At 48.5% G+C, this 27,226-nt stretch overlaps 2 protein-coding genes, 1 long non-coding RNA gene and 2 pseudogenes across 3 annotated transcripts; 3 read left to right on the top strand and 2 right to left on the bottom strand.

The window, feature by feature from the left end:
- The first annotated feature begins 2,445 nt into the window (after nt 1-2,445).
- LOC140221211 (chaperone protein ClpB1-like) lies at nt 2,446-6,156 on the top strand (annotated as a pseudogene).
- On the bottom strand, nt 4,311-4,921 carry LOC140221413 (uncharacterized; annotated as a pseudogene).
- An 804-nt stretch (nt 6,157-6,960) lies between the features above and the next one.
- LOC117839574 (uncharacterized) lies at nt 6,961-8,360 on the top strand. The gene is made up of 2 exons (XR_004636851.2): nt 6,961-7,439; nt 7,868-8,360. It is a non-coding gene; the product is annotated as an uncharacterized lncRNA (long non-coding RNA).
- Nucleotides 8,361-16,144: 7,784 nt separating this feature from the next.
- Nucleotides 16,145-17,390, top strand: LOC117835056 (uncharacterized). The gene has a single exon (XM_034714406.2). The coding sequence runs from the start codon at nt 16,318-16,320 to the stop codon at nt 16,975-16,977; it is 660 nt and encodes a 219-aa protein (XP_034570297.1). The 5' UTR covers nt 16,145-16,317; the 3' UTR covers nt 16,978-17,390.
- Nucleotides 17,391-23,059: 5,669 nt separating this feature from the next.
- On the bottom strand, nt 23,060-25,613 carry LOC117839921 (protein TIFY 10a). The gene is made up of 5 exons (XM_034720357.2): nt 25,262-25,613; nt 24,805-24,937; nt 23,886-24,121; nt 23,738-23,795; nt 23,060-23,644 (listed from the first exon to the last, which is right to left on the bottom strand). Exons 1-5 carry the CDS (start codon nt 25,377-25,379, stop codon nt 23,500-23,502), a joined length of 690 nt encoding a protein of 229 aa, XP_034576248.1. The 5' UTR covers nt 25,380-25,613; the 3' UTR covers nt 23,060-23,499.
- Between the last annotated feature and the right edge of the window lie 1,613 nt (nt 25,614-27,226).

Below are 27,226 nucleotides of genomic sequence, written 5' to 3'. Positions count from 1 at the left end.
CAAATTATGATCTTATAGCAAATGGACAAGTAGCATAAAGAATATTTTGATTTAAAAAATAACCATGCCCGAAAACCATATAACTAGGGAAACTATTCATCGCCGCATAACTTCTGTACAGATGCCATGAAAGAGTGACGCTCAAACTAACAAATCATGAAATCAACACCACAACCCGCTCAGAATTGCATAACTAAGCGCACCACTAAAACAACTAAAATAATTCAAGAACTTAGCAGTGTCCCACCTGTGTCAATCGTAGGACGTAGGTCATCGCTCCTAGCTCGCAAATGCAGCAGCACCGACTTCCTACGAAATTAAACCACAACATGTTCCCCAGCTCTTCAAAATAGCATCATCATCACCCTATGACCATATGGGGGAAGAGCGCCACCATGCCACCTTGCATCATTGTTGGTATGCTCCATTGTACTCCTTGCATCCTTAATATATGATGTTTAGGATTCCTAAATTCAATAACTAACGCCAAAACAACCAACTTGTCCAAACAACTTGGCGCAACAGCGTCCACAATAGAAGGCAAAACTTATTCCTATCAGCTATAGATGAATGTTGAAATGCACCATGAAAGAAGCAAAAGCAGCTAACGACTGGCATTATTGTCGAGGAGCACCAAGGTGCCACCAACAAGCCATACCCAAAGATGGTAAAGTGCGGCATTAGGCTAAGGACGATGTACCTGAAGCTACCATCACCGCATCCTCACCTAGCATGAACAACAGCAACAACCGGTTGCAGAGGCTGCCGAGCAACGCCCACACCAAGTAAGGCTTCTTGCAAACCCCTAGGAGTCTAGGAGACATAGCTCCACCTACGACTAAGCGGGCCCACTATGACGCCTTCTCCTCCCACAGCAGTGCCTACCCTCACCGTTGGTTGTTAATGACCGCTTTGCCTTAACCACCTCTCAACGCACGTCGATCTCAATAGATGGGAGGATGAGAGAGAAGGAAGAGATAAGGGAGAGTATGGGATCCAACATACCATAAAGCACAATACATAGGGGGCACTCGGCTCTTTTTAATTGAGCGATATCCCCGATAGAAACTCTGCCCATACTGAAAATACCCATTTTTAAGGTAATAGACCAACTCTAAAACTACCATTTTTTAAAAGCGACCGCTTAAGCCGATCGCCCCTAAAAATTATTCCATTTTAGACGTGGTTCACTTAAGCGACCATCTCTGAAGATATATTTCACATAGAGTTTATTAATGAAAGTAACTATGTCGATATGCTAGAACGTATTTAAATTTATAATAAATGTAATCTGATATATATGTTTCAGACTTGTTTGGTCCATGTACACACCATAATTAAGCTAGGCGCGTCACACTTGCTTAGGTGTGAGTTTAGTTTACGCCAGAACTAGAACGTGCTAAAACTTTCTAAACCCTATGCACCGTGTTTCATAGAACCAAAGTAGGAGTACTCCGTATATGACTAGCTACGAAACTGGACCTTCCTACTTTGGTTGCTATAATTTATAATTAGAAGACTATCCCTTAATTCTAATAACTTGCCATCCGAATCATCTCGATCAGCGTGATGATTATGATCACGAGTTTACTCCCTCCATCCATATATGTTTGATCGGCGTATTTGTCACACGAAAAGATCCAAGATTTTTCTTGCGGTCGCACGCTGACTGAGATCATGCGTTTGGGTGAAAATCGTTCAAAGACTGAGGACGATGGGCAATGAAGCGTTGAATGATTTGCGTGGGAGTGTTTCTTCTTCCTTAGTCTCCGTGAAGTAACAAATACGCTGATCCAATAGGATGGAGGGAGCATCTGCTTGCATTTTCGGCGGATCATCATCGGCGGCATGTTTCGGCCCTTGGGTCCTGTGCTGATTCGGTGGACCCCACATGCATAGAATCCAAGCAAAATCTCCACCAGATTTCTAGCTTATGCAAATATCTTCCCCGTTATTAGCCATTTTCAGTCAGTTATTATATATATATACGTATAGAAAAAGATCTACGTGGATTAACTTGTACGGCAACAGGCTAAGAAGGAATATCTGCATTGCATGATCAGTCAATCATTGGCCCAGCTAAACCACTGATCGAAATGTTATTTACTTTATTTATGCCGATAAAAAAAATTTAATGTTGGGGTCTTTTACTAAGGAAAAAAAATCTGGTTGAGGAATAGATTTTTTTTTAATGCTAGGGTCTTTCTCTTCATCAGGTCACTACTTCCCGGACAAGGCTATCGACCAAATCGACGAGGCGTGCGCGGCCGTGAGGCTGCAAAAGAATGGCGAAAGAGGCAACAAGGAAGCGACAGCGGATGCCCATGGACGACGACAACGTCGTCGCACCGGACCTCATAGCGCAGGTGCTGGCAATGTTGGGCGATTCTGCATTCTCAATTGCTTCGATCATCACACATGTATAAATAGTACGTGATGTTCTGAATGTATGCCGTGCATATCGTGAGCAAATGGACGGGCATCCCGGTGACGGCCCTGGGGCGGGATGACCGGAAGAGGCTGCTCGACCTGACGCGGTGTCGCGCTCGCGGTCGGGCCTCGCGAAACCCGACTAGCCGTCCGGCTCCTTCCTCTTCCTCGGCCCACGGGCGTCGGCAAGACCGAGCTCACCAAGGCCCTCGCCGAGGAGCTCTTCGGCAACGAGAAGGCGCTCGTCCGCATCGACATGTCCGAGCACGTCGGCACAAGCTCCGTCACGAGCCTCATCGGCTCGCCTCCAGGGTATATATGTTCACAAATCCTCACGACATGCTCCAGCACTTGCACACATAAGAGCAACTCCAAAAGTTCCCTTGTATTACCCCCAAAATCTAATTTAGGAGAAAAATGAAAAAAAAAGTCCCACACTCCCATATTTTCTCCGTAAAGATACAACAACGCGAAAAACTCCCCAATCACCCTGCATATATCCGCGTCGCCATTCCTCCCCAATCGGCCACAGGTCTTCCTTTCCCGCCCGCAGACCTAGTCCCGCCAAATTTTTTCACCGCGCGCGTGAGGCAAGCGTCGGAGGCGCGAGCGGCGTTGCAGCGGCAGCACGAGCAGGCTTCCGTGGCAGCGCGGGTGGCCTTTTTGCTGCGGCGGCGCGAACGGGCCTGCGATGCCTCGACCACGTTCATATGCTCCAGTCCGGCAGGGGCAAGAACGGTGCGGCGGCAACAAGGTGCGGCAAGTCCTGTCTGTCGGCGGCCACCTGCACCAATGGCCCGTCGGGGACCGAAATTTGCACGGGTCCATTGGTGGCCGAACTTGGCCAGACCGACAGTGGCAACTTGGGAAGTGATCTGCAAGGTCAAGGACCGGCGGTGGCAACTTGGGAAGTGATCTGCAAGGTCGAGGACCGGCGGCGGCATCAGTATTTGGTCTTACCTTTTCTGAATCCAGGGACATAGTTTTTGAATCAATTCCTGATGAAAAATTTGCCCAACATGATGATTTGTCAGTTATTGGAGTCGTTTGCCTTTTGGGAATCAAACATACATCAGCTTCCAATCGGGGGTCTCCTACCATGCTCGAGATTATCAGGTAAGTTCATTGGTGTCGTCTAATAGGTGGTCTCATGCATTGACACGTAATCTTGAGATGACTCATCAGGTAACCCGTACAATAAGTTGTCTAGTAGAGCTATATAATTTCTTAATATGTGCATATGAAAAAAGGAAATATTATGAGTTGCATGGTACTGTATAAGATAACCTATACGGCCGCTGACGTGTAGCAATGTACTTGCTGATTGGACAATTATCTTTCTATTGATACATACTATCCCCTGAATGGTTTGCATCGTTTCTGAATCCATACATTCCTGTAGAAAAATGAGCGCAACATGGCGCGCAACTGATTTGTCAATTGTTGTGCTGTGATTTTCCTGATGGGATTGTTGGAATTGTTGAACCCAACAACAGATTTGACGGGCGGAAGCGGTGGCAAACTACTGTGCGGCGCAAGGAGGGGTGATGGGAGGAAGGACTGGCGGCGGCGTTGGAGGGTGATAGGAGAAAAACGTTAAGAGAGAGGGAGTTCATGGAGGAGGAGAGAGGTTGGCCCAACTAATGGGCACGTTAATGCTGACGTGGTCTGTTTAAAATATTGGGGAGGCTAGAGTTTCCAAAAAGTTCTTCCCTATGTATTGGGGGTTTTTTCAAAAAATTTCCTACAAAAACATATCAACTCATAGCAGGTCGCTAATAACTGGTCCCCAATATTTCAAAACAGACCAACCTTCTTTGACTTTTGCTCCCATTCACCGCATCCGGACCGGCCAACCGTAATATACAGTTAAATTTCAAGAAATGTTTGAAGCCAAAAGAAAAGCTGGATCTTTTCGTGTTCATCTCACTCACAAGTTCTTGATTTCCTCCCAATGTTTACTGCAGGTACTACTACAGACGCACCTACAAGGACAACATGAACTGCCCGGCAACGAAGCAGGTGCAACAGAAGGACCACAGCGACCCGCCATTGTACGCGGTCACCTACTACAATGAGCACTTGTGTAACAGCGCCTTCCTCACGCTCTCCCCATCTGAGTTCCAGCTCCAGACCTCCTCGGGAAAAGCCATCTCCGTCTTCTTCGACTCGTCGTCCGGGCCGGCGGCGCAAGAACCGCTATCCACGGCGGCGGCGCCCACCAATGCCAGCAGCGGCTCGCCCTCCTCCAGCGCCGCGGCACAGCGAGGCACACCCCCGGAGATCAGCAACCCACATGTGATGCGGCGCTCAGAGACGTACCCGTGGGGCACGGGCGCTGTGGAGCAGAAGCCAGCGTCCTGCAGCACCAAGTTCCACGACGCGTTCACGGCTAGTGCCGGCGTGGTGCCATCAGGTGGTAGATGCAGGCAGATTTGGGTCCATCAGGTGCGCGTGCCAGGTGATTGGGGAAGGATCGGACCCCCCTCATGTATGCGGGGTGACGGAGATGTTTTTAGCGTCCGAGCAGTTTTACGAGAAGGATTAGTAAGCTGTTGGAGGTAAGTTTTGTTTGTTTTTTCCCTAAATAAGGTTTTGGGGCAATTTTAAGGGAGCTCTCGGAGTTGCTCTGAGATGGTAGATTTTGGAAGAAAAATATTTTTTTAAAAAATCCTAATACAGAGTTTTGGGAAGAAATTTTAGAGACTCTTGAAGTTACTCTAATCCCTTATAATTAATGATTTCGTAACTGCGTGCAGGGCGCCTGGGTACGAGAATGGAGGGCAGCTCACGGAGCAGGTGATGCGGCGGCCGTACAGCGTGGTGCTGTTCGACGAGGTGGAGAAGGGGGACGACGCCTTGTTCAACCTGTTCCTGCAGATCCTCGACGACGGCAGGCTCACCGACGCCAAGGGCCGCGCCGTCGACTTCACCAACACCATCATCATCATGACCTCCAACCTCGACGTGCACCACCTCGACGGCTACCCGGACAACGACGCCGCTCGCGAGCGCGTCCTCGCCGACGTGAGGAGGCACTTCCGGCCGGAGCTCGTGAACCGGCTTGACGAGATGGTGGTGTTCCACCCCCTGTCGTCGTCGTCCGCCGGCGACCAGCTGCTGTGGAAGGTGGCCAGGCTGCAGCTCAAGGGCGTCGCCTCGCGCCTCGCCGGCAAGGGCATCGACCTCGACGTCACCGACGCCGCCCTCGACGTGATGCTGTCCGAGACACGCGGCGAGGTGAAAATGTACGGCGCTAGGCCGATCAGACGGTTCGTGCAGAAGGTCGTCGTGACAAGGATCTCCAAGATGGTGGTGCGGGAGGAGGTGCACGAGGACTGCTGCATCTCCATCGACGCAGACGAGGAGGTGAAGGAACTGGTATTGACCGTCACCAAGAAGCCGGCGGACCAAAAGAAGGAGCTGATGTGCGTAGTCGTCGAGAACCCTGTCGACGAGGTGAAGAATCCGGTGATCACGGCCGAGAAGACTGCAGACGAGAAAAGGGAGGAGCCGGTGTTCACTACCGAGAAGCCTGGAGATGAGAAAAGGCAGGATCCGGTGTTCACCGTCGAGAAGCCTGCAGACGAGAACATGGGGCCAGTGTTGATCGTCGAGAAGCCTGCAGATGAGAACAGGGACGAACCGGTAGTCATCATCGATCAGCAGCCTGAAAGTGAGAACAGGAAGGTCACCTTTGAAAAGTCTGTAGACACTGGCAAGTAGGATCCGGTAGTCACCATCGAGAATTCTGCAAACGAGGACATGGAGCCGGTGTTCTCCGTCGAGAAGCCGGCAGACAAGGAGGAGCCGGTGTTCACTGCCGAGAAGCCTGCAGAAGAGGAGGAGCCGGTGCTCACCACCGAGAACCTTGCAGACCAAGAGAAGATGGAAGCTGGGGGTTCACCGTCCTGAAGCATCGTATGCCTCTGATGTAAACAACACAGAATGACAGGCACAAGGATTGACAAGAATGGTAGATCGTGCTGTAGTTTCCCTTCTTTCTTTTCTTTTCTTTTTTTGAGGGCGTAGATCGTAGTTTCCAAAGGATACCACTATTATATACAAATGTGTCTTTCAGCACGCGCATACATACGTTCACATTTTACCAAAACTTTGTCTATTCAAATTTCAAAATACCCATTAGCTTGTATCTAACATCTCAAGGACCCAACATTTTGGTGTAAGGCTCTGCACTGCTATTATATACCATTGACATTACCAGGATGATCAGTGCTAGGATCCTCCTGAATTATCAGACAACGATGACTGAAAAATGCATGAATGATCGTTGGAGGCCGAGAGCTAGAAGATCAATTCTCCAGCACAGCGAGCCCATCTGAAATTCGGCCCGATCTATAATGCATCCTTTCACACAACAACAAACGGACTGCCTATTACCCAGTTTCAGCCCACAAATTGTATGTCCCTGATTTGCGTGCTTGCTATCGTACTTGCAACGAAAAGACGCCCACTAGTGAAGAAGTATGAAGCGAAAGAGAGGCCTACTTGTCATTACCATTGAAGCAATCCTTTCCAAGAAGAGCATTGAACTGAAGGGATATTTTTTCAACACATCTTCTTCTTTTTTTTGTGAGGAGAAAGAGAGAACTTTATTACTCAGAAAGTAAGTTACAATCATGAGCAATAGTTTGCTCCACACAAGTTGGCGCGTTGAACTCTAGACCGCAGAATGCGCCGCCTCCCGCACACACCCCGGTGCCCGTCGTCCTCCCACGCTACTGCCCGGTCGTGCGTGGACATGGATCCACGGCGTCCTTGCCTCGCGGTCGCGTCGCCCGCTATCTCCGAGCGGCGGTGGCCTAAGCACCCGCGCGCAGCCGTTCCTCGATTGCGCGGGCGCGGCCCGGAGGCTCCGAGCGCAGCCCGCGCCGTTATACCGTCGGCCCTGAGCACTGGCTCTGCACCTGCAGGCACGTGCTGACTCCTCCCAAATTCCTCCAACTCTAGCCCCAAGGTCCTTCACCCATCCACCACCGGCTGCCAAGGTTATTTTTTTTCCAATTTCATTTGTATGATGGCGTATTGTGATGGTACATTTAGCTAGTATTCCCTACCAATCTGCACTATTTTTGTGTTTGGACGTTCTCATCTAAATGATTAGATGATTATGTATGTTGTGCCATTGGTTTGTTAAAGAGCTTCAGTTGGGGAATTCATTTTTTAGATGAATAGCAAACTGAGTAGGAGTGCAAGACAGAATTGCTAGATACTGCAAGCTTCCTTTCTACCTGGGATACAATTATTAGCATGTGCCAAAGTTTAGGCCATGTTAGCTAAATGCAGTCTTGCTATGGCTATAGTATTTGTGCCTCACATGGTACTAGCAGTTTGGGCTGCCCATTTCCGTTTTCCAATATTATTTGTTTGGTTGCATGTTTTCTTATTTGAAGCTGGCAATTTTGCAATATTGTAGATGGCCTTCTCCGATGATGATGACCTTATTGCTTAATGGTGGGAGGAAGAGGAAGAGGAAGAGGAAGAGGAGAAGGAAGAAGAAGAGGAGTTAAACGATGACGACCTTATTGTAATTCTTATGCTTACCGACATGGACTATGAGAGACACAAGAAGAAGCGTCGTGGTTCAGTCCTAGACGTGAGGTAGTTCCAAGGGATTCCGAGGGACATGTCTAGTGGCAATCTGCGCATTGTGGCTAATTATTTTACAGGTCCTCCAATATACAATACAACATTCTTCAGGAGAAGTTCAAAATGTCAAGAGACCTCTTCTTGCGTGTCGTGGATGGTGTGGAGGCACATGACAACTACTTTAGGCAAAAACCAAATGCAACAAGTCTTCTCGGTGCCACGGCATTACAGAAGGTGTTTAGGTCATTTCACATGCTTGCATATGATGTTCCAACTAATTCAATGGATGAAGTTGTGAGGATGATCTGATTTAGGGATCATTGCTGGAGTTTCTAACTGTGCGAGCTTGGTGTTTCAATTCAACACATCCTATAAAGCTACAACTATAACTGTGACCCCTCGAATGAAAAAAGTTCAATATATCAGTACTGAAGTACTAGTTGGTACTAATAAATTCGCTCTGCGCTGCAACTTTAAGTCATCATTTTGTTGTTCTAAACACAAGTTAGTATTTAAACTACAAAAGTAACCAAAGTTCAAACAAGTTCTTGCGTTTGTTCAGTTGGATCTACATTGATTCTACATGAGTCTTAGTGCCTAAGAGAGGATCCCCCATTTGGACTAGAGAAGCGGAGAAACCAAATTGTATGTCTGGAATCAAGGTCACCATTATGCGAATGTAGAATATCCCCCCATACAACAGAGCGCGAAGCAAACAGCATAGTAGACGAAACAAACACTGTTTATCAGGATTCGGGGACTTGCTAGCCAACTGACCCCTATCGGCTTATCAGACTTGACAGATAGCTGAAGCTTGTAAACACACGCAGCTCCTCCTGTCTGTGCAACTTGTTCTGACCTAAATGTGTTGCTTCATCTTGTTGATCTGAATACTTCTAGTTTTATTGTTGAAGAACTTTATGCCATAATCTTTCTTCACCCTCCCTATCAGCCAGCTTGAATGTCAGCAATCTAGGCCATCATTATACAAAATTGTATTGTGCCTTGACGTAGCATCGCTTGGTTTTCTAGGGTACAAGTCATGGAAATCGATATTTGTTTGCGTAATAAGTATATACTCACCACTCAGTTCATTGGTCAGGTATCAACAGTACGCAGAATGACTTGTTTCTGCAAGCAAAGGTCTCGAACGTTATCGTACAAGAAAGCATCGATCAAGGCAAGTGCCAGGGAAGCTACTAGTATACTACCAATCATTCATGATTACAGGGGGGGCAGCTTTTGGATTTGCAAAGCCTTTGTGCCCTTGTCAAGGCTCAGCTTTACATTGCAATGCTCGATGTCGTCGCTCGAGCTGAAAAAGTATGCACGGAGCATTGGCCATTTGGGCATTTGGCCCTCGAACGGCGATCGTCTTTAGCCGCCCGCGCGACGAGCAACGCGAGAGGCTTTTCCGACAGAGTGGAGGGGGTGGGATCCGATGCGCACGCCGCCATGAAAAGATGTGCGAGCGCGGCGAACGAAATTACACATGGAGAATGGAGGGTACTGCGAAAAAAAGCAGAGATGGCTCCCCGGAGATTATTGTACTTAGACGTTAGAATACACGGATACTTCCAGCAGTAGCCTTGGACAGTATTGTAATGAACCCGTCGATTCAGAGCTTTTTAAGTTAATCGTGATTGTGATGCGCGAGGCAGGATAGAATAAGGCTCTGCTGCATGAAAGCAAGGCAGTAGACAGGTCACCCCCTTGGGCCTGAATTTTCATTAGTCCCCAGTTGATCCGATGGCCATCCCGTGCACGTTATACAATGGGCTCTCGGGCTCTATTCTATTGCGCTGCTGATACATGAGATCTTCTGCTATGGCATTGTCCTTATGCTACACAACGGCATCACTCGATCGATTGATCTGCTAACAATTTATATGCGAGCTGGCTTGCTTGCATCCTCCCTTTGATTTGCTTTCATCAGTTACTACCAGAACAATATAGAATAAAAAACAAAGCTTTGAGGATTTGAAACAAGATGAGAGGGAGACTGGGACACAGTACATAGGACTTCATCATGCAACATAAAACCCTAACAAAAGTTGTATGGTTTCCCTCAAAAAAAAAAGAACAAGTTGTATGCGCAAGTGGGAATCTTCAGCCATCAGCATCCTGAACAAGCGATATGCCTGTAGTTGGCTTTTATTTCCCAGGAGGGGCAAGGCCTGATGGCCACTTGTTTTTAGATGATGCATCTGCAGATTTGCTCACCTAAAGAGATCGATCTGGGGCTGGGTCAAATAATCATGGAGTTTATTTATTCCTTCCTCTTCGCTAATCACTAGTTGGACTCCAACAATGGCTAATAATTATAATCAGGTCTCGAATCGATGGGCCATCGAGTGATGGGTATACTACTTAATTCAAAGCACTAGCTGGTTTTGTTTGCTAAGTGGCAACAGATCAATCCGTGTCTAGCATATAATCTAGAGGGGGAGAAAAAGCATTGCACAAACCACAAGTTTTGTTGGGATAGAAAGGCGATCAAAGGAAAAAGGAAAAGATGTCACCCACTACAATGAGTGCCATCATGGCGATCAACTCTCGAATCGCTATCAGTACTGCTTTGATTGTGCTAACTAAACCAATTCAGGAACAATATCATTAGTGGTACAGTCGGGAAAAGCGGGATGAGAGCATCCATATCGATTGTGAATTGGAGACGGGTAAATAATTCATGGACTCGCCGGTGTGCCACTAGTTAGAGGTTTGGTTGCCCCTTTTGTTTCTACAAATGTGCGGTAAAATTCCTTTCACTTGGTTTCGATCAAGCTTCCATATATACTACCTCCACCCTAAAATTTAGATCATTTCATATTTTCTAGATCCATACCTTTCAAGCCATAATATATTCTATGAATCTACAAAAATTAAAACGACCTATTATTTAGGACGGGGAGGGAGTAAGTCCGAAGGATTGATGGCGTCCTTCGTAAAAAGCGCTGTCATGTACGATTTATGTTCTACGAACGGGCTATACGAATCTTATTATTATTCCAAGATTTTTGGCTGATTTTGTATTTTATTGAGTCCATGATCTTTTTCTTCGAAAAAGAGAAACCACAGTTTTCGATCATATGATACTAGGAGAACAAGGGTGTGCATCAGAGGAACAACTGTACCTGCGTTTCATGTTCGACAACCTCTATTATCGTTGGTTCCTTTCACTAGCTTTACCGTTTGCTGTTGGAATCATCTTGGATTCCTTTGCCACTGTGGTAGTAACGTCAGTCGTCACTGAATTGCACTAATCGCCCACTGTACATTGGTAGCAACCGTACTACTGCATCCTGTTTCAAAACCATTCAATACGTTGTCTGAGCCAACCATGACAGAGTCTCTTTAATTTCTTTGCCTCAGGTCACTTTCTAGCTAATGCTAATGCACTAGTAGATTTATTTACTGGAAAAACGTGCTTATGCAGATCAATAATATCTACCTTCACCGGCTTCACCGTTTGCTGTTGGGATCATCTTGGATTCCTCTGCTTCTCTGCCATTCGGGCACCTAGGTAATAGCTTCACTGAAACGCACTAATCGCCCACTGTACACTGGTAGCGACCGTACACAGACTGAACCCCTGCTTCCTGTTGGAGAACCATTGAACGCGTCGTCAGAGCTAAATCATTGAGCCTTGACACAGTCTTTTTAATTTCTTTGCCCCAACGTCATTTTCTGACCACTGCTAATGGGCAGTTGGTTTTCATTCTTATTTTGAAAAAATAATAAAAAATCGAGATTTCCGCTACTAATCATTAGACAAAAGAAGCCATTAGGGGGGGGGGGGGGGGGGGGGGGGGGGGAAGAAGTCTGACGAACCGGAGAGTTTTGTGCCACGGGCCAAGAACATTCTGGTTTATGACATGCGCCTTCCTTCAAGAGTTCTTATCGTGAAGTATTTCGGAAAAAAAAAAGAAAGAGTTCTCATCGTGAAGTATTTCGAAAAAAAAAAAGAGTTCTTATCGTGTGCCGCAATTTGACAATTTTGGTGCCGTTTGTATTGTACTTACATATATGTAACGTCGATCGCTGCGGTACCCCCCAAATTTTGAGGGAGACTCGAAGAGCTTTTCGAGCAGCAGCGAAAGCTCGAGCGATTTCAGCAAGCAGGCACAGCTGCACATGAATGCATGATGGAGCTCGACGGATGATGGATCATGATGGTAATGCCGGGCCGGACCCGGCAGCGTCCCCGTCCGGAGCGGGGCCCACGGTGGGGGCCCCTCCAAAGTCCATCACACGGCTCGTCACGGACAACGACTAGTATACAGTGGCGCAGGCTCAAGGCTCGTGGGCCCACAACCCGTGGGACCCAGCCGCTCGTGACGACAGTGCAGGGGAAATTATTGAATATACAGTGAACGTAGTACTACACCTCACCTACTCCTGTCGTTTTCCAGCCGTGCCACGCGGGCCCCGCGCTCGTACTCGCTACGTTTTCTGGTCACGCCCCTGAATTTCACGTACTCCGTAAGTGCCGGCTCGGCCCTGCACCCTACCACCTCCTATGCTGGAAGTAGTACAAAATTAAAAATGATCGCGAGGTTTTTCCGGATAAAGTAGTTTCCAGGGGTCTGGATGCTAAAATAGCCCCCTTGGGCCCACCGCCGGGCCCCAGGCCCATTTAGTGGGGAGCATGCGTCAACGTCAGGGAGGTCCCCCGCCTGACGTGGTGCGTCCCCCGTCGTCGCGTAGCGGGGGCGTGCGGGCCTGACGCGCCGGCGAATGGCGGGCGCACACGCGGGCGAGGGCCACGTGACCGGGAGGGTGGACTTCCCGGGGGGCCAGGGCGCGTCGCTGTTCGGGCGAGCGGACGAGAATGCCCCCGGCCCTACCGCCACGGCTCCCCTGTCAGGAAAGAGGAACAAAAGGGCTCAAGCGTCTCCCGTTAGAATTCATTTTATCGGATAAAAAAAATTGGAAGAGAAAGATAAGAAAAGAAGGAAGGGAAGCTGATGGATGTGGAAGGCCCAGGTTTTGTGCCTCCCGGTACACAGATTGACGCAAGGCTCCAAGGCGGGTACGCACTTGTCGACTTCCAAAAGTTATGGTGACGAACTGACGATTGATGCGGGTGCAGTTTATTGTTCCTGGCGGAAAGAAATGAAGAGGGACAGGGCATCATGGTGACGGCGAAACAGGAGGAGGCCTGTAGCACCGCTAGTGCAGCGGAGTCCACGGGTTTGATCTGCCGATGGCGAGAGCGAGACCGATCCAGCGGGCGTGTAGTGTAGTGTTTGGGGTTTAAAGATGAGCGGAATATGTGTGGCAGCTCGGTAGGCATGGGGTCTGGTCCGGCAGTCCTCGAGCTCATACGGATATCAGCTAGTCGTCGGAGTGGGGCGCACCCGGTCTGTTCGGACGGAAAATATCAACAGCTGTGTGGAAGCGCTACCTTATACAAACGTCACGGAACAGTACTGTGGTATGCTGTTGGCATTTTGAGCTTGCCTTGCAACGATAGGTTTTCATGCTCTTGCGACCGAGTCAAATTTCCTTAGGACCGCAGTGGCAATAAAACAAGAAAATCAAAGACATTCTTGCATTACGCAGGGGCAAAGCCCTCGAGCCCAATGGAGCTACGATGGGGAGGATACACGCTACTTTCGGATGCAGGACATCGCTAGACTTCTCGAACCAATGCTTCTGAACCCTTCCGCTCAATCCTACGGCTGGCACACTGCATTCGTACTCCTACGGCCGAAATACGCCCACCGGCCCACACCAGGCCCCACACCACTCCACGCGTACAGTAGGCGGGCGTAGGAAAGGGGGGTATTTCCGTCCATCCGGCGCGATCCGCACCGCTCCAAAACGCCATTCATCATGTCCATCCATCATCGCCAGCCCGAGGGAAGGGAAGGAGACAACGGCCGCACCACCACCGAGGGGAATAAAAAGTGGCGGGCCCACCGCGCCGCAGGTGGGGCCCGACCTGCCGGGGGAGCGCGTACGTGGCTCGGCACGTCTCCCGAGGAGACCCCCTGCGTGGCAGCCCGGATCCGTGCATGCGATGCCGTGTGTGCACGGAGGGGGGGACACGAGCGTACGCGTGTCCTCGCACGCGTCCGCCACACGGGCGCAGACGGGCAGTGGCAAGTACCAGAGCTCCGACTCCCAGGCGAGTCCCATCCCTCGCCTGGTTGGCCGGCCGGGTGCCTTGCTTGCGAGTGCGTGCGCCGGGACCCACCTACCAGTCGTGCTGCGCCACCCCCGTTTCTCACTCTCATCGGCTCACTCCCACTCCCCACTCTCGCGTTAATTCTACCACACTCTAGAAGGTTCAACGGTGGTGTTAGTGACCCGGGAGCGTTTTCTAATCGGGGATTAGCGTGTCCAATAGGATTGTTTCGCCCGCTAATAGGCTGAGCAGATGTGGATGCCTATTTTCAATTGACGGGCGGAGAGGGACACGTTTATCTTTTACTCCGACCTCGCAGATCTTTGTCTGTTTACCGCATCTCCGTTGAGGAGAGGAGCTGCCGAGCCGGGGGTGGGTGGTTTTGGTGGACGCACTGCCCTATTGGATTGTACGTTTGACGTCGACTGCCCATCTTTTTTTACCGGTCTTTTCATTCATAGGATTGGCCCAATCCTCGTCCCGTTTCCTGATTTCCGTTCCGTGCACCAATGGCTTGGGTGGGTCGGATGGCTACTGTTCACAAGAGGAGTGAGGAGTATTTCCGGTGCCACGCAGATATCAAGAGTAGATCTACCCTTGGAGGCCGAGGCCGGGGAGTTTGGAATGTTCTCCAAGCTCCGCCTCCCTCACACATTACTTGCACTACTAAAAACCACCCAATAATTTCCATCCCGTTAACCGAATGCTTCCGGCATCCAAGTCACCAAGTGGTATGAACTGGGGAAGAAATTAGGCCAATCTCAATAAAAGTTTCATAGAAATTTAATGAGCATTAATTTTGTTGTCATATTAGCAAAATTTCAAACTTAGCAAGATTATTAGGGAGAGGAGGAGTGGAGTTCCATTCCAATCTGGGTAGCGGTGCAATGAAACTGTGCGCGGCTTAAAGAAAAGGACGATGGGATGTGACGTGATGTATTGGCCGTGGGCAGACTCCCATGCTGCTCCACCTAAAGGCAGCCAGCACACCATTTTCCAAGCCCATAGTTTTCAGCGAACAGATCGTACCCCTCCCTCTCGCTTTCCGCTCGCCCCACAGGCTCACTGCTCCAACGGAGCTGCTTTGCGTACACCGACATCCTACACACGCTTTTGCATCACGTACATGTCCCCAACCACAATGTATGCATCTTAAATTTAATTTAGATCAATTTAAGCCTTTCAACAATAAAATTTACACCTGCAAAAAATATTATAAGACCCCTAACTTGCTTCATGGTTCACGAAAGGTTGTTAGAGCCATAGCCGTGTGCAACTCTACTAATATGACGTGCAAACTGATTTCCGTATAAATTTTGTGTGATTATTGTGAATTTTATCTAAATTCTTTGTCTACTACTTTTATGAAACAAAAGAATCAAAATAATTGAAAATAATTTGAATGTAGTAATCCCATGATAAGGTTTGTACACTGTTTTTTGCGACCTTTGTGTTTATAAAGTTGGATTGATTGAATTAGTTTTTATGTTACTTTTCTCAACAAAGAAGTTGTGAAATATGTCAAAAACATCACATCACGGACACAAATGAAATGTCAAAAAGTTCATGTTACATTTAAAATAGTTGTGCACGCATGACATGTAAATAAGAACAAACATGAGAAAAATTGAGTTGTGGCTAACTTGTTTTTTTACACCATTATTATATTTCAAGTATCGGTGCATTCATTGGCCATTTGTGCGAAGAAATTATGGTCAAATTTTATTGTCATTTGCGTAATGTTATTTTACTATGAATCTTTCATAGTTTATAACTTCAATGAACAGTGTAGCAGCACTAATAAGCTGGCTTTGCAAGTTGGCATACAGATATTGCAACTGCTCCGGGTTCCTCTAGCCGCACATGGAAACCAACAAAACTGCTTTTCTGGAATAGAAATAGCAAAAAATAATGCAGGAAAACAAAACCCACAGACCAAGAAACCGCCCTCGCAAGGGCTACAAATACAGGAAACCGCTCCGGCCTCTCTCCCACTTCCCTCCCTCCCCAACCTCCCTTCCTCCTCTGGACGACCAAGCCAGGGAGGACAACCGATCCAGGGAGGAGCATCCAGCCAAGGACACCGGAGCACGGCAGTTCGGCAAACAAGACCTTCTCTCTTCCTCCGCATCCCGCAGCGAGGCATGGTGGAGAAGGCCAGAACCATGGCGCGCAAGCTAGAGATCCCGCAGTGGAAGTCCGGCGCGTCCTCCGACGGGCTGCCGTCGCCGACGAGCCCGCTGGACCGCGCTTCGCCCCGAGGGTGGCGCCACCGCGAGGCCGTCGGAGGTGTCGGACTCGGGATCCTAGCCGCGCTGGAGGCCCAGCCCTCCGCCTCCGCCGCCGCGGTGCCGAAGGTGTCCGCCCCCGTCTCCATCGCGCGCCGCGCGCGGCTGGAGGTGTCGGAGCTCGGGTGCAGCGGGCGGTGCGCCACCAGCCTGTGCGGCGGCGGCGCGCAGGCGCAGAAGGCCTCGACGTCAGATGGCCGGCCGGGCTCGCCGGGTGCCGCGTTCCGCGTGGCGGAGTTCCTGTCGTGCTGCGACATGTGCCGACGGGCGCTGGACGGGAAGGACATCTTCATGTACCGCGGCGAGCGCGCCTTCTGCAGCATGGAGTGCCGGTACCACGCCATCGTGAGCGACGAGTTCCAGGAGGAGAAGGAGCGGAAGCGCCGCGCGGCCGCCGCCGTGTCCCCGGCCGCCGCCGACGGTCTGCCGAGGAAGGCGGCCGCCGACATGGCCGGGTCGCCGTGCAGCGGCGGCGGCGGGCAGATCTTCTTCACCACCGGCATCGTCGCCGCCTGACGGGCGGCAGATCTTTTCTTCTATCTAGTGACCAAAACAAGGCAGCTAGAGAAGGAACCGGCGGCGGCTGTAACATAAAAAGACAAGAAGAAAAATAAAACAAAAAAGAGAACGAAGAGAAAATAAGGGTGCGTGCGTGTCTGTGTAGAGAGAGGGGGGTGGGGAATTTTTGCTGTTTCTCTTTCTTTGCGAGGAGGAGGAAGCACGGGGGTTTTGATATTATTTGGATCTTTGATTTTTTTGTATTATTAGTAGTAAAACTCTTATGATCATGCGGCGATGGGCGAGATGTTTTCGTAGCAGCGGGATGGAAGGGAAGGGATGATGACAAGTTTTCCAAGGATTGTTGCTTCCCTTTTGTTTCCCCACTGTCAAAAGGAATAAACATCTTGTGTCCTCCTCAGTTCAATCCATTCCATGGCGTTCGGAAAGCTCTGCTCTATGAATGAATCATCATGTTATCGAACTGAGCCTTTCCGTACGGTAAAGAACTGTCAATGTGTTTGATGAACGACGACGCATCAAGAAAGATTGTATCTGACCACAAAACTCTCTCAAAAGCAAAGCACTCGCGTATAATCCAGTTTCATATAAAACCTTTGCAACGGAAGAAAAGAGGCAGCAGGATTCCAGAGATCTCATCTGACGCTGCGACTGTCCTAGGCTTGTTTTCCTGCCCGAACAGAAGCATAGCCGCTTTAATCGAGCATAATGGCTGCCTGGTCCCTGCCGTAGGTCGTCCGTCCTGATGCGTCTGTTGGGTTGGGGAAGAAAGAGAGGAGGGTTTTTGCCAAACCAATCCAATAATTGATGGACGATGCATCTACCATGCCACCGGACTCCATACGGAGAAGAGTGGTTGGGTTTGGATTGGACCTTCCTTCCCATCTACTACTTGTGTACGTACACGTAGCATACCTACTGGGGAGTATGGATGGATCCATGGCCCATTTCTGGCTCGGCTGGCAGCTGGATCGGAGGATGCCGATGGGGATTGGGGAACAGTGATCAGTTTTACTGGCAGTCGGGATCTTCTTTTACTGGTTTACTGCTAGGTGAAACGAAACAGATCGACAAGGTGAAGTGACGCCTTCGAGAAAAGAATCTTTCTGGGTGTTCCCTTCCCCTCCTCGTCAATTGGTCACGGTACGTACTCCTTTCCTTTCAGCGCCAGGCCAAGGTCCAAGGTGACGACCGTGCGCCTGCAGAGCGCGGTCCTCCACTGCTTGTCTCCTCCGATTCTGTACTGCATCGCTCTCTGAACTTGGGACTTGGGAGTGGAGCACGTAGGTTTTGCACTAGCCGTAGCAGCCTGCAGCAACTAGCGCTACGAGGAATCACAGCACGGCTGTTGCCCGTTGCCCGTTGCGGTATATCAGTACATGCTTTACGCGTATGGTTCCTTGAAGGAAACCTGCAGCGCTGCAAATGTTTTGGATTCAGAAGAGAAAGAGTGCTTTCTTTTGCATGCTCAACTACTGACATCGTTTTCAGTTCAGATGCAACCATACGGCAATTCGTCTGAATACTACGCACACGGATGGGCCACCATCTGTAGGTAACAGCACTGTCCAGTATATGAAACAGTTGCGTGGACTTGGATGACCTGCAAAGCAGGACTTGGCTCCACCCTCTTTTTTTTTTCTCTCTTTCAAGAAGAAGAAGAAGAAGAAGAAGAAGAAACTATGTTGCTCTCGATGGGGTAAACAGATTAGATCGCAATCTGCTTGAAATGTCACGGAGGAAAGAGACAGACTTTGTAGTTTATATCTTCGTGATGCAACCTTTTTCTTTTTTTTCCTTTGGTGGTTTGTGGTCAGCCCGTTCCACTGAACTAGCTAACACAGAGATCATAAATTCATATGCAAGTCTGTAAATTCCGATCCTACAAGGACCCAAATCTCGTTAAGTACCCTGATGCATGGGCTAACGGTAGCTGCTGAGGCCTCAGCTCCATGCTTTCCAGGCTATATATGATCGCCATATCAATAAAACTGTGGAATTGAAAGGAGGAGAAAATGTCTTAGCTTCCAGGATCGTGAAACAGGGGGGGCCTTTTACAGATTGCATTGGGTTATCCATCACCTAATAAAGGCCAAAGCTACCAAATGCTGACTGCGCTAAAGGATCAGCTGTTGTTCTCTCCACTACACCCTGACACCTCCAGGTTCAACCGCGTCGCTTTAGCCTGTCCAGTCATCTTCACTTTACGATTTTCGCCTCTCGAATAAGCATTATATATATTCAGTTTTTCACAGCAATTTTAACGAGCTAGTGGATGCATGACGATCCTGAATATACTGATCTAACAATGAATTAGTCAATCCTGCCAAACCATATACTACTACTAACCGCTGTTGTCATCAAAACAGTGACGCGGCGTGCATCGTCATCAGTCGATCGATGCGTGTGCATTTCTTATGCTAGTCAATAGTTGTAGCCGCATGGTTGGAACTCGGAAGAAGAAGAAAATGCAGCAGGTGTCACGGTCGCCGTGTGGCGATTAGCAGCGTTGGATGCCATGCTGATAGCAACCGGCCGGCTCATCTTATCGCCGGGCCCCTCGTGTTTCTTTTTTCCCGTCTCTTGAGTAACACGCCGAGCGCCGTTGTGTGGGTGTCCCGGACGCCATGCACACTCTGACAGAGACTCTATAGGTTTCTGTTCTAATCTCTGGGATTAGTTGGTTTTGCTGTAACTCCGTGCAGCATGACACGAGGCAAGACTAGGTGTTTAGTTACCCAACTTTGAGGTGTCAAAAATACTGTAGCAACACTGTAGCGTTTCGTTTGTATTTGTGAATTATTATCCAAATATTGACTAATTAGGCTCAAAAGATTCGTTTCGCAAAGTACAACAAAACTGTGCAATTAGTTTTTGATTTCGTCTACATTCAGTACTCTATGCATGTACCGCAAGTTTGATGTGATGAGGAATCTTCTTTTTACACAGTGACAAAGTTAGAATTTTGGAGTGAACTAAACATGCCAGATAGATATTCGAAGGGCGCTGATTGGGTGGCCGTCAAGTCTGTTACTGCAGCCAAAACTGCAATTGTAAGGGCAGCTCCGGTGTTGCTCTAAAATCAATTCCGGCCACCGAGCGAAGAAGGCGGTGACGATGAGCTTTGGATGGAAACGGCGACGGGGGCGACGGCTAGGAGTAGAGCTGCACGGAATACAGATCCGCCGCCGCCGAGGCCGGCGACGCCATGGCAAGCAACCGCCGCCGCTCCATCTCCGTCCGGATCCGCCTTGTCCTCTGCAGCAACAATTCCACCCTTGCCTTGCTTAGCCTCACCTTGCCAGGCAAGGATATATGTTTGGTACTAGCTTTAAAATCTAGCTTTGCTTGGCAAGCTAGCTTTGCTTGAGCAAGGATTTCCTTGCTGAGCCAGGCGAGCCAATTTCGCTCTCCCGCACCGGCAAGGCGAGCGCCTGGCACAAAAAAAGCTGCGTACAGCGCATGGGGCTCCTGCATGGCTGACTGATTGTGAAACCAAACGCATGGCTCTTTGCTTGCCTAGCTTTGCCGGGCAAGGTTAGGCAATCCTTGCTCAGCTAGCTTATGTGGGCAAAGAAACCAAACTGGCCTTCCAATGATCCAATCTGCTCACATCTAAGACTAATTTTGTAGATTCATGGCCAAATTGTTGAGGAGCAATAGGGAGGAAGAAGGATGGGAAACGGAGAACGTGAGGCGCTTGTCCCTGAGGAGCATCATCTGCTATTCTGCTCTAGCAGGCCCTCAATGTGCTCTGATTTGCTCTCCTCCATGGATTCTTTGATCCATGGCTGGAGTGATAGAGTTGGGGAAGAAGAGTAGAAAGGACGGGGAACGAGAGATGGAGACGGCGCTGGGACTTTTCCTCTGCTCGCGCGGAGGAAGAGGAACGGAGGGGAGAGAGAATATTTTTTATGGTATGTGGACCCCACGCATCGATGTTAAACACAGGACAGGAGGGATCGAACCGTCCTTCTGTTCGACTTCTGTTCAACAGTCCAGCAACCACGATGGGCCTGTATGCCCAGAAAAAGGACTCCTTCGAAAGGGAGATCGACGGCCTGTTTATCCCCTCATTCCCACCCATCTGATGCAACATGTTGGCCCAAACAGTGAAACGAGCGACAAATTTGTTCGCAGCTGATGTGCCTGTGCTGCACACTTTTTCTCAGAAAAAAGAAAGAAAAGCTGCTCTACTAGCAGGCAAGGTTGCAAAAGGCGCCATGCGCTCTCTAGGCGGTGACCTGTAGCCTAGGCGAGACTAGGCGTTTCAAGATGTTTTTCTAGACGATGCCACATACATACATATATCTCGCCATACACATCATATACCTCTAAAAGAAAATAAAAACAAAGGATCAATGGACCTTCAGTCGAAAAGTAAGTTCATCAAAGAAACCCAACAGCTCACCTCCCACCTTATCTCCTCCCCTTCTCTCGTTCCTGACGCCTCGCCTCCTCTCGTTTCGACCCCACCGCCCCTACCTACTTCGCGCCTTCCCCTGCCTCCTCTGCTACCACCCTTCCTCCTCCTTCTCCTCCTCCTCTGCACCTACCCCTGCCTCCTCTGCAGTTGCCCTGCCTCCTCCTCCTCCGCCTCCGCCGCGCACCCGCCCCTACCTTCTCCTCCGCCGCTACCCATCTCCTGCCTCCGCCGCTGCCAAATGCCGCCTAGGGACCGTCTACCCCCTAGGCGTCGCGGTACCCCGCCACCCAGCGCATAAGCATGCTTAGGCGAACGTGGATCACCGCCTTTTTGGAACATTGCTAGCAGGTGCGGTGCACATTGGATACTTCCATCCAAAGTTTCATTTAAATTACAAATAAATAAAGCTGATGATATAGTATTTATCATTTAGTGAAGGAGTAAATCAATTTTATCTACGTGCAACCACTGAACCACATATATATTCATATATTCTTTCCAATGTTTGGAAATCCTCTTGGTCAAGTATAGGTGACTCGTCTATTTTTTGTTCTTAAGTTGAATCGGTTCGTGCATGCAACTCAAATACCTCCATCTCTATTGTAGCCAATAGATTTCATTTATGCGATCAATGTGGCCAATCATCATATACCAATTACGTACCGCCACAACCCAAATTGACAACATTATAAAACCAAACATTGATGAAGATGAGAGTCTACTTCAACAATACTGTATTTCTTTGCTTATTAAAAGGATGTGTGTGAGGCGAGCTGCCCGCTTGCCGGCCACGATCCTTTCCTTTCCACGGGCAGGCCACATCGGCAGATATTTTTCTTATCCTTCCATTTCCTATTCACCATGCATAACATGCCGCAGGCAAAGGCGACTGGTCGGGGGCAAACTGTTGAATAAAGCGCGGCGGGTGTTTGTTTTGCTAACTTGATACTCCAGCATGTAAGTTATTACTATAAACCGCGGCAGCAGGGCCGGCAGCTCTGGACATCCTTCCTCGTCAGCCCCTGGTTTTCGCCACTCGAGATCTGGTCTGCTCTCGTTTGGTTTAATAAAATTGATAAACAATGTCAATGATGGGCGATACGGTATTGGCATGTGGTGAAATGGATCTGCCCTGCTGCTGCAGGACAGTGGACAGAGTACCATCGGCCATTAACAAAATCTGTTGAATCGGAACGCAGATTCCCGGGTGCCGGCCACGAGCCATCATCGCGGCAATCGAAGCTGACATCGTGTTTCTTTGTTTTAATTTCTGTTCTTTTTTGAAAAGCTCTATCCCTCTCTTGCTTTCTTTCCTTTTGGTGTAGATTTCTCTTTACTGTCTGTGAAGCGGCACTTGCTGCGCACAAGACACGCTGGTCTAGGGCTGCCACAGTAGCTTCACCGCTTGTGTGCTCGATGTTGGCTCAGGCGCGATCAGCGTGCAGAATCCACTCATCCCCTGTAGCCGCTGTCTCGCGGTCGCATTCTTCTTCTTCTTTGGGGCAAGTTGCGTGCAAATGGATCGGATGATAAAATTGGAGTGCCCAAACTTGGTTTGCTCACATCACAATAGCACGATCCTGATCGATCGGCACATTTTCATGGCAGTGCGTATTATTCCATAAGTCAGCAGCCAATCATAAGCTAAGAGTATTAACATGAAGATGAAAAGTAAAATGATCATACGGCATGTATCTCTTTTACAATCACCAGCTCTGTAGCACGCGGCGGTGCCAAAGCCAAACGACACAGGATGACAGGACATCCCGGAAACAAAATACGGAGGAGTTTCTAGCAACTACATCACAGGTTCTTCCTTTTTCTACCATGGTACAGTATGGGTCAGGTCGGCACGGGTTAATCAGCCAACAAACCAGCCCCGGCACCTGTAATAATCCTCACGCACGTTTCATCATCAGCTACTTTCTTTACATCCAAACCACCTATGTATTCGACTATCCGAGCGAAAAGTATCACAGCGAAATCATAGCCCTAGCACAAACACATGATTGGTGAGACTCTGTGTGATCCTGTCCTCTGGTCACAGGAGTATACTTATAGCGGTTTTGAAGATGGTGATGCTGGATCACTGATCACTGGTTGCGTTCCTGGCGCAGGCTCAGGTCGGGGTTGGCGGTCTGAGAACCTAGCCCGAGCCATGGCTGGCTCTCCGGCATCTCCTTCTTCACAGGTGTAGCATCTGAAGGGGAGCCTTGGTATGGTGCTTTGGCAGTAATGCTGAAACAGGGAATAGCGCAAGTTAGATCATCCTCCAAAGACTTGAGGAATCTGAACAGCAGTTGTTCCATCTTAGCAGCAAGAGAAACCTACCGGTCCTTTCGCTTCTCAAGGAACCGGCGAAGAGACGCCTTCGGAGCCTGAGGTATATCTGTAGCACATACATTTTCAGAACAATGAGCAAGACAGAAATTGATCATTCAGATGTCATGTGCTTATGAACAAGGGGTGGACTAACTACCTGCTGCATTCTTCTGGGCACTGACCACAGGAATTGGTGCAGCTGGCACAGCTGCGACCTTAGTGCTGTCAGTAACGGTTGCAACTGCAGGGGAAGGCAGCGAGCCAGAGCTCTGAGCCACGGATGCACCCCTGCCGGCCATCTGCATCAGGTCCTTCGCCTTCTCAGCAGGGAAGTCATCGAACACGAGGACCTTCCCAGCATAGAAGATAGTCAGCTGGTGCTTCTCTTTCTCCCTGACAAGAGTTATGACAAGACAAAGCTGTGAGTCCCAGTTACTAGATCCACAAATTCTGGTTGACATGCATATGTATCATCTTCAGTCTAATAGATAGCCAGCATATCCAGAATAACAGCTTCGCTGGATTGAAGTTTTATGTTCCAGAACTAGGGCTGCACATATTTACCATCCATTTATTTCTCAGCACCATGCTCATGAATAAATTACTTGCTATGTAATAACAAGAAAGCTTGGCTCAGAAGTTTCATAACAAGAAGGTTTGGCACAGAAAACTTCATAACAAGAAAGTTTGGCGCAGAAACTGTGGGCTTGCCAGACTTGCCATGTAAAATTTGGCAAAGTGTGCCTTGCAACCTAACATGCGTAAGGAATTTAACATTCAGTTCAGATCATGTTCCAAAACCACCAGGGAACATATTTATCACAGATTCGTTTCTAGACATCGATCTCCATGTTGCTATGAATGAACCACCTACTTCATACGAAGAATTAGGGCCATGACTCAAACCAAAGCTCCTTCGAACAAGATCTGGTCACTAAGCATTTCCTCCTCACAAGAGTTTGCTCCATTTACTTACTATACAAGTGAATCAACTAACTAGAACAGTTTGCTTGTATGAACAAGAACTACTCTGAACTGAAGCAAATCATATGGGAGTTGTTCGTTTCGTCCAATACCTGGCATCAGGGGCTTCTTGCGCTGCGGCCTCGGTGCCGAACCCAGCGTCCTGTGGAAAGAGGTCCATGGTCTCCTTCCTGGCGTCCCCCTTCTCTGCGTCTGCCGGCGTCCTCTGTGCATCTGCTGCTTCAGCTGAAACCATAGGAGTGCACTTCTTTAGCAAAACGATCGCCAAATGGATAAGAAGCTGTCAGATTCAAGAAGTTCGAGCTGATCGATGCCCAAGTTCTTGACGGAAACCAAAAGGTGGACTTTTGCTTCCAAAATCAGAACTTTGGGTCCAGATCTAACACAAGACAACTACGGGAGCACCTCGAATCGCAGTTTTTTGCACGAACCAAAGCTCAAGTTACAACTTTTCCCCATCCTACAGTTCTAAACTCCAACTGATATAGAAAGCGGACTCAGCTGCTAAAGATTCCAACTCCTCGTCAAGATTCAGGAAACAGGGCTCACCTCTGATGCCGAGGCCGAGCTCTCCGGCAGCGGCGCCGTTCTCCCTGACGTAGCGGCTGAGGAGGCTGCAGGCCATGGCGAAGCTACTGGCCCTCTCCATGGATTTCCCAGGAGCCATCTTTCCCGAGCACACACACCTCAAACTCCACGGGAAAAGAGGTAGAAAACCTCCTAACCAACACGAAACTTGCTTCAATTCGGCCGATCTCTGCCCCCAGGTCAGGTGTCCTTGCTGCTCTCCTGGTGTTTGTTCTTTCCCCTTCCTCGTGTCGTCGTCGTCGCCGGCGATTGGCGTGGCTGGGCACGTATAAATGCCTGAAGGGCTGAGCTTATCTTAGCAACCGCAAGTTGGACCCTTTACCCATTTCTCGGTTAGTTTATGTTTTGAGCACGTTGTTCCCGTGGAGAGAACTGGAGATTGGGCGAGCCGGCAGCTGGCGTGGAGATGCTCCAGGTGGCATGGTTCTGGTGGTTTGGAACGGTTGGTGCTTCGTGTTTGGAGCAGCGCGCTTGATTGCCGAGTGATCGGATCACCGTCACCATCATACTCCCTCCATAAGCGACTAATTAGGTAGAGTTTTCCTGTCTGCCTGTTGTGGGTGCATTCCGTGCGAGAAAATTTCCCAGTTCAATCAATTAGTGCAGCGAGGCGTGAGTTTTGAGGAGCTGAGTTCGATACTTGGTGGGCGTACCTTTTTGCTGGTAGCTTCTATTTGCATGTGCTCGTTTCTGATTTTTTTTTTGCCCTGGCGTACGCGCGAAGGCTGCATGGCGCGCTTTTTTCCCTATTGTGATCGTTTCTGGCGTGTTTTGTCTCCGTTATTTGGGTTACACCATGCCTATTTAAACGGTGTCTTTTCATCTACCGTGCTCCACCTTTTCTCTTCCCACCTCTTCTCTTTCCATCTACAGTGCAATGGTTGATTTTTCCCCTAGCTTTGATCTGAATGTTCCTATAGAAGAAGATGACAACGGCAATCTTACCTTCAATCTCAACGAGTCAATATTGGAGGATCACAACGATAATGGTAATGTGTCTGTTGTTACTTTCTTTTTCATATGATTTGATTTGATACTCACAACATATGAGCAAATTAGTTTCGTTTCTCATATCATTGTTTCCTTTTTTAACAGGATTGGATTTGAACTTGCCACTAGACGAATATGGTGCAGTTGATTTCGATTTTGTACAAAACCTCGCTGGTAATTTTTTGATACTATTAGATTTTTTAAGTAAAAATGCTTTTATTTTGAACATGCTTGTTTTTTTCTTTTACTAGACTCCCATTGAAGTAAACCATCGAAGGAAAGACATGACAGAAGAAGTTACAAGACAAGTGTATCAAGCATTGTTGGCTAGAAGCAAGAATGAGAAACTAGGCAACAAAGATACAAGATTTGTTGCTGATCACTTTGGAGTACACATTCGGTCAGTTCAGCGTTTATGGAAGCGAGGTACAATCTAACTTGCTCGTAACATTTCGGTTGTGGTTGCTAGTCAAATGAAGGGTACATGTGATCGTAAGGCAGTCCCTGTTGATTTGGAACAATTACGCAACATTTCTCTCAAGCAAAGAATGACCATAGAAGATGTGTGTAGCAAACTTAACATGAGCAAATCGTGGATACAAAGGTATTTAAAAAAAGATTTTCTTAGGCGCCACTCTAGTAGCATCAAACCATACCTCACAGATGCTAGCAAGAGATCTCGGTTAAAGTGGTGTGTTGACATGATTGAGCTGGGTTTGTTTGGTGATCCAAGATTTAAGGTATTGTTTAACTTTGTGTTCATTGATGAAAAATGGTTTTACCTCTCTCAAAAATCTGAGAAATATTACTTGCTACCCAAGGAAGATGAACCACATCGCACTTATAAGAATAAAAATTACATCCCTAAGCTCATATTTTTGTGTGTTTGTGCTCGGCCAAGGTTTAGGAATGGAGAGTGTATTTTTGATGGGAAAA

This window comes from Setaria viridis, chromosome 9 (genome assembly GCF_005286985.2).
Source record: "Setaria viridis chromosome 9, Setaria_viridis_v4.0, whole genome shotgun sequence".
Lineage (NCBI taxonomy): Eukaryota > Viridiplantae > Streptophyta > Magnoliopsida > Poales > Poaceae > Setaria > Setaria viridis.
This window is presented reverse-complemented; position numbering and strand designations above follow the sequence as displayed.

Excerpts from the sequence above, each read along its gene's own strand:
- LOC117835056 (XM_034714406.2), top strand. The coding sequence starts at position 16,318 with ATGGTGGAGAAGGCCAGAACCATGGCGCGCAAGCTAGAGATCCCGCAG.
- LOC117839921 (XM_034720357.2), bottom strand. The coding sequence starts at position 25,379 with ATGGCTCCTGGGAAATCCATGGAGAGGGCCAGTAGCTTCGCCATGGCC. Across the intron at positions 24,938-25,261 it reads GCTCGGCCTCGGCATCAGAG|CTGAAGCAGCAGATGCACAG; the intron begins GTGAGCCCTGTT and ends CTATGGTTTCAG. Across the intron at positions 23,645-23,737 it reads CTTGAGAAGCGAAAGGACCG|CATTACTGCCAAAGCACCAT; the intron begins GTAGGTTTCTCT and ends TCCCTGTTTCAG.